The sequence below is a fragment of the Aspergillus tubingensis genome, assembly GCF_013340325.1.
Source record: "Aspergillus tubingensis WU-2223L DNA, scaffold_4, whole genome shotgun sequence".
NCBI classification, from domain to species: Eukaryota; Fungi; Ascomycota; class Eurotiomycetes; order Eurotiales; family Aspergillaceae; genus Aspergillus; species Aspergillus tubingensis.
The window spans coordinates 2250333-2260047 of record NW_023336278.1 but is presented as its reverse complement, the minus strand read 5'-3'; the positions used below and the strand labels follow the sequence as shown (position 1 = coordinate 2260047).

Sequence of the window (9715 nt, the reverse complement as noted above, 5' to 3'; positions counted from 1 at the left end):
GCTAGTTAGCATATTGATGAGCACGGATGTCTCGGCCCCCCTGCGGCCAATGAGGAGCTCAATATGGGTCTACAACACCTACTTAATGCATGCCAATGCGATAGCTACAGCTGGGTTACCAATGATTGATAGAGTTGACATTGAGCGCTCTTTTGTTCCCATCCTCGGCGATGTAGGGCGAGAGGGGAATTTGTCGAGCCGAGGTGCATCTCCCCGACACGAGCGGGGTTGGAACTTGGTACAAAGTCGCCCAGCAGGAAAAGCAATTCCCAATCCTCGATTCACCGCATTCCACTCCCCCTGAACTCGTTCTACTACCACTCACTCTCATCATGCCCTCCAACTACGCTCACCATGTGGGAAACCACGATTTTACTCGTGCCACCGTCGTGATTATCGGGGCCGGCGTATCAGGTACGGCATGATCCCCTTGCTTGTGACCCGGGAGAATCACAAACTCTCTCGCTAACAATCTCCCAGGGATATGCATGGCCATCGACCTCCTCCGTCGAACCCCCATCCGGAAGTTCGTCATACTCGAGCAGGGAAGCGCCGTAGGAGGAACCTGGGCCAACAATCTCTACCCGGGCTGTGCCTGCGATGGTCAGAAGCGACCGGTCCAACATGGTGGCGCGTATAGATAGCTAACAGCCGTGTAGTCTGGAGCGCCCTGTACAGCTATTCATTTGAGCAGCGTCCCGACTGGACGGCAGAGTATCCGGCGCAGGAAGAGTTTCTGGTAATTCCGTCTTGCTTTCAACGCATATACGATGCTGACGCACCTGTAGGCATACCTCACGGATATTGCTCAGAAACACGGCCTCTATCAATACATCCGGTTCAACTCGACCGTACAGGAAGCCCGATGGGACGACCAGCAACAGCAATGGAAGGTCCAGGTGGCCCTGAATGGCACCAAGGCTAGTGAATTTCATGAGGAATACGAACTCACCACAGACTTTCTGGTATCCGCCGTCGGACAACTCAATGTGCCCAGCTATCCCTCCATTCCGGGTCTGGATGATTTTACCGGCAAATTAATTCACTCAGCCAGATGGGACTGGACCTACGACTTCTCCGGCAAACGAATTGCCGTGATCGGAAATGGTATTGACTCCATTCCCACTAGAACAACTCATTATCATATACTGACAGCCGTGACAGGCGCCTCGGCAATCCAGATTGTCCCTGAAATAGCCAAAACCGCCTCTCATATAACCATCTACCAACGCAGTCCGAAATGGGTCGTTCCTCGCTTTAACAAGCCGGTCGGCGCTTTCCAGCAGTTCCTACTGTCATATGTACCACCCGTGCGCTGGTGCAAGAGAGTCCTGCAGATGCGTTTTCGAGAATGGTCATACAATGTTCTTGTCACACCCGGCACAGTCCCGGCCCGCGAAGCTGAAGAAGCTGCAAAGAAATGGATGAAAGCCCAATTGCCCGACAAGCCCGAATTGTGGGATACTCTAACCCCCAACTATGCCATTGGATGCAAGCGCATCCTCATTTCCGACGACTTCTACTCAGCATTGAATTCGAGTCACGTTGACCTCAATACCAAGCCAATCCAGCGTATCACAGCCACGGGTGTCCAAACGGAGGGCGACGAGCAGGAGTACGATCTTATCGTGTTGGCCACTGGATTCCGTGCTTCGGAATTCCTGCACCCAATCCGGGTGTATGGCGCTGGCGGCCGGTCGCTGGAAGATATCTGGAAGGGCGGACCGAGAGCTTACTATGGCATGACGGTCGAGGATGTACCCAATTTCGGCATGCTCTACGGACCCAACACAAACTTGGGTATGTTCGTTCTTTCACCAAGACATTTGGGAATACGTGCACTGACAGGGATAGGCCACAACTCCATCATCCTCATGATCGAAGCGCAATCCCGATACATAACCACCCTGATCCGAGCCGTAGCTGATGCGAAGAAAAAGGGCCAAACACTGGCTATTCAACCCCGCCCAGAAGTGCTACGCGAATACAACTACCGCGTCCAGAAACAGTTGGCAGAAACCAGTTTCGCTGACCCCAACTGCCAAAGCTGGTACAAGACTGATGAGGGCCTGATCACGAACAACTGGCCACTCAAGGTGGTGGAGTACCAGAAGGAGGTGTCTCAGGTGCGATGGACGGACTTCCTTTTCAAGGGCGATGGGGCTGCGACAGTGGAGAAGAAGAAGGCTACACATGTTGGTCGGGTTAAGGAGGAGGTGCTGGTTAGTAACGTCACGTTGTTCTTAGGGGTGGCTTTGGCAGCTGGAGGAATTTACTGGCGTGTAACGAGGGGATGGAAGTGGTAGGCTTTAGGCTGCTGCTTTGTGATACGGATCTATTGTAAATTCTTCAATCCAGACGGTGAATTAGCATGCTCGTTTTTTTAAGTAGAGTGATGCTTCTTGTAGAAAGCATGTGTCGATGGGTCTGAAATTCCGCCCATGGTTTCTTTATTTCGCTATTCTTCTAAATAGCCTGGATCATTACATTGCACTATGCCAATATATAAACATCTATCCAAGCAAAATCCCGAATCCCTTGGACCACCTCCCAGAGCGTCTAGAAGCTGGAACCTCCGCAGCAACAATTTCAGCTATCCCAGTCACCAGATCCACCTCCTCACACGGAATCAACCAAGCCCCTTCCCACCCAGTATACAATCTATGCCCCAAATAAAAGACCACAAAAATAGGAATCCCCACATACGAAGTAACAAACGTCGAGGTATCCCACTCCCCCGGAAAAAACACCGTAAACCCATTCAACCACAATAACAAGAAGATGACACAGCCAGCAAAATACGCAGCATATGGTTGAAACATCGATCGATACGGCAACCCCGCAACATCAAGTCCCTGCACCGCCGTCGCCTTCCGAAAGCGAATGTATAAAACGCAGACACACACCCAACTTACATACGCACCGCTATTCACGAGGTTGACGAACCAGTTGAAAACTGTTGCGGCGGAGGAACTGACGTTCATGTAAGCGAGGAGGGAGAATAACGAGGTAAATCCTAGAGAGATGTACGGGACACCTGATGCTGTACAGCGTTTGAATATCTTGGGCGCGGTGCCGAGAGTCGCCATCGAATATAGTGTGCGAGTGGCGAGGTATAGCCATGAGTTCCCTGCCGACCAGGCTGATAATAGGATTACGACGTTGATTACCGAGTCGAGACCCTTTATACCTGCGTCTTTGGCCGCGATCGCCCAGGGAGAGGCGCTGGCGTCGCTGCTGCTGCCGAGTAGCTGGTTGTTGTTGCTCGGGCAGATCAGACCTATCAGGAAGGCACCGAGGATGTAGAAGATAACTAGTCGAATGAAGAACCGTCGTCCGGCTGTTGGAAGGTTCTGGCGGGGGTTTTGCATCTCTCCTGCGGTGATAACGAGGAGCTCTGGCGTGAAAGCGAAGATGTAGACGGAGAAGCGTAGCGTTGCGATAAAAGCGACTAGTCGCCCCGAGGCTCCACTGACGATGTACTCATTGGTAGCTCCGGGGCTATGCCAGTAGGCGAAGCCTATTGCTTTGTGATTCGGGGCACCGCCGCAGGTGATGACCAGGGCCATGATGAAGAGCCCGACGATGCCAATCACTTTGATCGACGCGAACCAGAATTCCGTCTCTCCGTATACATTGACCGGAAAGCAGTTAAGTCCGACAATCACCACCAACATGATTGTGATCCATACAGCGATATTCACAGAACTAGGCCAGTAATCAATGACGAGCGCTGCGGCAGTAATCTCCGAAGGGACCATGATGGCGAAGACGTAGTAGTACATCCAGCCTAAGGCAAACCCCATACTACTCGACACGAATCTATGGCCGAAGTAGGCAACGGATGAGCCACGGACTGGAAGGAAGGAGCTGAACTCGGTTGTCGCAGTTACTATGCAGAAGACCAGCAGCGTTAGGAGAGAGTAGCCCAGTAGAAGAAACAGCGGGCCCCCGATGCTTAGAGATTCACCACTGCCGATGAACAGTCCGGTTCCGATGGCACCGCCAATAGCTATCATTTGGGTGTGGCGCGGTTTGAGGCCTCTGACGGTCTCGACTTGGACGATGTTTTCCACTTGGCCTTCTTTCTGTGATGGGATTTGGTATAGTCCATTCTCTATATCTGTTGAGAGGACTGCTTTGGTCACGTCTGCTGTCTGGATCGGGGCATTGTGGCTGGAAATTGGTTTTGAATCCGACATTGTGTGCTTGTGCGATGATTTTTCCTGGATGGAAGTGATTGACTTCGAAAGATTCGAGTCAAATATCATAGTGGTCATTGTGCTATAAGTATCTAGAAGTTCTATATCTGGCTATCAGCATAATCTGGACTATCGATAGCGTTGTGTACAGCATCTTGCATAAGGTGACTCGGCTCTGTTCAATCAGGGGCCGCGCGTGATATGCTATCAGCATTTACTGAGACAATCCAATGATATTCAAGCTTTCTACGATATCAATGCCAAGGTGATAAGTACAAAAGAGATAAGAGCAAGGGAATTGCAAGCCCGTCCCGGTTGAGCTCAGCCGTTGCGGGGAAAGGTGCCAGATATGACTCGGCTCCCGGGCTCTTGTTAATCCATCGTGGTGGATATTTCTTGCTTATGTTAAGACTTGCGTTTGAGAGTCGTGGATGCAATAGTGGATTTATTGTTTGTTCTTGTCGGCTTGTTAATGTTTATGCCTTGTATGCGCAGTCGAGCGTTTTGATGTTGATTCGGAGTATCAGCAGCAAATGTTAAGCCCGGGCACTCTCCTCTAGTAAGCAGTTAGACAGTCTCAAATGATCAATATTTGGATAATTTCGTGTATTATTATATAGCTAATTTCTGATATAACTGCGAAAATATTCCGCATAGGTTGCTTTCTTTCCTTATCATCTTCCTTTATTATGAATCTTCTTATGAATGTGTCCATTCAGTAGAGAGTACAGAAGTGAGACAGACTAAGATTCCCACCTATAGTCGACGCCGACGAGCAATGTAGCAGACTTAGACCAACCTCCGTTGCCTGAGATATTCGTAATCGGGCATTGCCTCGTGCACCCTCTCGAGAATAAAATTAGCCACCTTGTCGCCAAATTCATGCTTCCACCTTTCCGCCTCCGAAGCAATATCGACAACATCCGGCGCCTTCTCTTTTAACACCCCGGAGGATCCCCTCAGAGTTGTTCTCATGGTAGTTTCAGCTTTCTGAAGTATGGAGTCTTGCTCGGAAGCTCCATCTCCTGACGAGGATTTATCCTCAGGACCGACACTCTCCCACTCAAACTTCAAAACTGTGGGGTCGAGTCCCGTTTGCTCGCAGAATTTTACCATAGAGCCCTTATTATGGATAAGGTCAGAGGCATCCAGAATGATTGGATGCGCCTGTCCCTTCCGGCGAACACACCAATCGTAGAGCATCCGTGTCCAGCGTAGAGTTAGAGTAACTTTCAAATAGCTCTCCGACAACAGACCCTCGAAGGGATTATCACCCGAAGGATAAAGGTCCTTCAGAGCGCGATCAGCCCGGTACATCGATGGGAAAACTAAGGCAGGATGTCGGATGAGAAATGCCAGTTGCCAGGTAGCCAGGTACCCGTCTGGGAGGACAGTTTCATTCAATGGAGGAAGTCCTTTCGACCGGCCATACTTGTTATCCACACGAACCCGGAAGAATGAGTGGTAATCGGGCGCCATTAAAGCGCCCGAGGCATCTCCATTAGTGGTGTCGGCATCATGCAGCATCTTAGAAATGGTGGCCGGGTTCATGAGCCAAGATATATGCTCTTTAACGAAAAAGATCTTCCCTTCATCACGGGCCAAGGCGGAGGATCCTTCCAGCGTCTCCAGACACTGTTGGAGGACCCCCTGAACCTCAAGTGCTTGTTTCAGTGTCCATTGTGTGATGGGCTTGCTGAGGAGGTCATCTTTGATCAATTTAAGATATGTTGGTGTGAAACAATATCCTCCTTTATCGTTGGTGATGGCACCTAGCTGATCGCTAATAGAGAGTATCTTCAATAATAGATTTGACGCGGTCCGAGGCATGCTTAACAGCAGCACGCGGCGAGGAGGGCTCTGGGTACTGTCCATGCTGGGAGTTTAATAATGAAGAATGCGTGGTAGGTAGGGAGATCAGAAAGCAGTCGATGGAAGCCTTCGAGAAGGTGAAGGATAGAACGGAAGTGAGATATAAACCGAAGTGCCCTTGGTGTCTCTGTAGGAAAAATTTATTGTGAGCCAAAGAATGTAGGGGTTATGAAAGCGGAGTTCCCGCCGCAGAGCCTACTCGTCAGGTATCCCTTTATTTGAGGGCCCTCTCCGCAGACTGAACTAGAATGATCATTCCTCGTACTCCCGAGGACAGGAAGAGTTGATGTCGGCGCACTAACCACTAGACCAAGAACAATCTACCGCTGTTGGTTAGCTAGGCGATAGAGAGATACATGTCCCAACAGGTAACCAACTTGTGAGAAGCTGGAATAAAGTAAGGTGAATCGAGAGTACATCAGGAATTATCTAGTTGAAATGCATGAGTGTTGGCTTTAGCGTGAGAAGTTAGATTATTCAGGTAATGATAGATATAGGTCTGACTACAAGCGAGGAACCAGTCTTGAGAAGGTAATTAACGAAAATGGTATGTGGCAATCCTTCTAACAGTGCAAATTCAGTAATTAAGTGGGTCACACCATCGAAGAATGTCTAAAAATGGCCAATATATGGTGAAATTTCGGGCGCTTATTGTTTCTTGGTTAAATTGACTGACTGATTAATCAAAGCCCAAACAGGTACCAATACACCAGCGTACAGCCAGCTGTCATACTTCTATGATGAATAGCTAAGTTGACATATCGGTTGGAGTGCACTGATACCCCTATCTTGGCGGTGCGGCTGCCATAAGAATGTGAAGCAAGGGAACATGAAATTATCTACATATATGGTATAATGATTATAACATACGCCAATCTGAGATTCTGCTGCGATATGTCTACTCCAGCCGGGATAACCTACAAGGACCACGCACACATGAAAGCTAATCATGGAGTACGTCATAATATTCAAGTATATGAATCTAGTATGGTACAGTGGAGACGGACTGAATTAGGCTGGTCACACTCCAGGATTACCCCTTCTGCCGTTCCATGTCTGTTCCCAACTATTCGCTTTCCATGCAAAGTGACAGAACCCTTTAAAGATCCTCGATTCCCGTTATTGCAGACTAACTATGCAGCAAAGCAGCATTAGGTATCCTCATACTTGGCACAGCATTCTCTTTCCATCAGGATCAAAGCTTCGGAGACGTCACAGGTGGCTCTTAGGCTGGGAGCAGCATCCGGAAGAAATCTGGCTGGCGGGCTTCTTCTCAGTAAGCTCAACACTCTTGTTAAATGCCTGTGTGGACGGAGGAACATCGTTCGCTGGGTTGAAAAGGCAGAAGTTATAAGGGCTCAGCCGAACCTGTGCCATTTCGGCCGGCATGACGGGAAAGTCCTCAACACGTGGGTTGTGAGTGAAGCCATAGGTATGCCAAATGACAATATCATCATTTCGGACCGAGTCTCGAGCTTCGCTAATCCATGATTTGATACCAGTACCGCCAAGGGATTGGTTCGTGTAGTCACCCGCTGGGAACAGCTGACGGTCCTTGTATTTCGTGACCCAGATCGGACTCTCACAGAATTCCGACCGGCGCGAATGCCAGGAGCCAGGGCGAGCGAGCAGCATCTATAGTCGTCAGTGTGGCCCAATATTGAAAGGTCTGATTGACTTACCTGAGAGCGATGAGGCACCAGTTTGTACCCAATTGGAGTCAATGACACGGGGTTTTCGATATTCTCGTTCAAAATCTTGAAAACTCTTCCCTTCGAGATGTCGTCCTCCACAGTTCCTGCCCGATCAAGGATCTGCTGTTGGGTTATGAATCCGGTACCAAGGGGGTTCAGATCCTCATCCCATGGAAGGGGAACTGTATCGGTAGACGCAAAACTGTTCTTGTGACCGCCCACGGCTGGGTCGATACGCAGGTTGAACAGATGCTGATGATACGGGGCCATCACTCCATCCGCAACGCGTGTGCCCCAGGCTACCTTGGCATCTTTGTCGATTGGCTGGGTAGAGAGAATGCCTGTAGCACGGGTTTCGAAGGTGAGTTCTCCCGACTGATCGAAGTACCACATGAAAATATACTCGTAGTTCGCCACAGTGATGATCGTTTGCAACACAAGCTGGCGCTTTCTCACTACTGTTGCCTTTCCAGTCCGGTGGTTTGTATGCTTCCACTGGATTCCATTATCTATTTCATGGATACAAATGGCATTCGGCCTAGGCGCAGGGCTTCCATCTTTGGCGACAACACATCCGTCAAGGTATTTGATGAGACCGAGACAGTCACAGCCCACTATCATGAATAATATGGTCAGGCATATGTCGCAAGCCTAGACAAAGGGAAAAGAACGTACATTGAAGATTATTTGCAGTCACACCCGCACCGACGTTTCCCAGGTCAAATGCTCCCTTTCGATAAATTGGGTTACGGGGATCGCCGTATGGCACAAACATTTCCGAAAGAGAGAGACGATAGAAAGCACTCTTTCCATCAAAAGACACATCATGAAGGGTCATTCCTGACCAGAATTAATACCTTAGCTATTCCTGCAAAGTTTGAAGTACAGCTCACCTTCACGCCAATTGAACCCAACACGGAAGCGCCATTTCTCCCATTCGATCAAATACCCATTGACGGTAAAGGACGCCCCCTCTGGCTGAATTACTTGGTAGGGCTTTAGGGTAGTCCGAGGAGGGTTCTTCTGCAAGCGATGATCATATTCTGGTTCGACGGGGTTGGTCCGACGATGAGGCACAGCCGAACCAACAGCAGTGGCGGTTTGGTCCGATCCCAAGGGCAGACGAATGATTTTTACCACCTCCATCTTGCAGAGATCTACAATGACCATGAAGTCCAAAGGGAAGCTATAATGACTGGAGTCGGGGTCGTTATTCTCGGGATTGCGCATGTACATGAAGACCTAGGAATGAACCTGTCAGTTGATTGTACACGAGTCGGCAGTTCAGCAACGCAGTACCTGGGTGCGACGAGTCTGTGTGTCTTCGCCATCTACGCCGTAATCCCAAGGATCGAGGACGACGGTGGTTTCATCAATTTGGAGCCTTTTGATCTCTGCCTGAACACGAAGGTCCTTCATGACAACCTGCGCCGCTTCGTTCATCTCCGCCCGGTCGACCGGTCCGTGAAAGTCGCGTGGAAGTTCTCTGTGATGGACAAGTGTCTGTCTGGAGAGGTCCACAATGCCTTCAAACAGACGAGGGGTGTACTCAATGTACCAAATGAGGAAGATCTGACGGGGGATGAAGGGAAGGGGCCGACCATGGTGCTCTGCGTCCAGGAAGTGAACAAGAGCAGCTTTAGCTGGTTCTTCCAGTCCCGCTGCTTTGAAGTGAAGTGAGATTCCATTGTATTTGGCCTTGACTAAATCAGTCGCCTGCCGGATTTCGTCCGGGCTGGCTGGATCCAAAGGGTGGCACGACATCGTGGAGAGAGGTGATTATGTGAAAGCTTGATAGGTGAGAAGGTGCAAATATGAAGGTGATGGGTGTTAATGTTATCAGCAAAGAATAAATATCGCATCGTGGGGCCGAGTCAGCGAGCAGGACAGAGTCACTGAACACCAGGTGATTTGAACGCTGAGCATGCATCTCCACACGGTGGGCTG

General features: G+C 49.7%; 4 protein-coding genes across 4 annotated transcripts; 1 reads left to right on the top strand and 3 right to left on the bottom strand.

Moving 5' to 3' along the window:
- Window positions 1-332: 332 nt before the first annotated feature.
- Window positions 333-2306, top strand: AtWU_03291 (flavin-containing monooxygenase; the record flags this gene model as incomplete). The annotated part of the gene is made up of 6 exons (XM_035498404.1): window positions 333-414; window positions 481-603; window positions 660-739; window positions 789-1107; window positions 1165-1800; window positions 1855-2306. 6 exons carry the CDS (start codon window positions 333-335, stop codon window positions 2304-2306), a joined length of 1692 nt encoding a protein of 563 aa, XP_035354297.1.
- A 207-nt stretch (window positions 2307-2513) lies between these two features.
- AtWU_03290 (proline-specific permease) lies at window positions 2514-4202 on the bottom strand (the record flags this gene model as incomplete). Its single annotated transcript, XM_035498403.1, has 1 exon — window positions 2514-4202. The coding sequence occupies one exon, from the start codon at window positions 4200-4202 to the stop codon at window positions 2514-2516; it is 1689 nt and encodes a 562-aa protein (XP_035354296.1).
- Window positions 4203-4991: 789 nt separating this feature from the next.
- AtWU_03289 (uncharacterized protein) lies at window positions 4992-6077 on the bottom strand (the record flags this gene model as incomplete). Its single annotated transcript, XM_035498402.1, has 1 exon — window positions 4992-6077. The coding sequence occupies one exon, from the start codon at window positions 6075-6077 to the stop codon at window positions 4992-4994; it is 1086 nt and encodes a 361-aa protein (XP_035354295.1).
- A 1209-nt stretch (window positions 6078-7286) lies between these two features.
- On the bottom strand, window positions 7287-9532 carry AtWU_03288 (copper amine oxidase; the record flags this gene model as incomplete). Its single annotated transcript, XM_035498401.1, has 5 exons — window positions 7287-7709; window positions 7757-8382; window positions 8444-8608; window positions 8662-9010; window positions 9068-9532. 5 exons carry the CDS (start codon window positions 9530-9532, stop codon window positions 7287-7289), a joined length of 2028 nt encoding a protein of 675 aa, XP_035354294.1.
- Window positions 9533-9715: the final 183 nt, after the last annotated feature.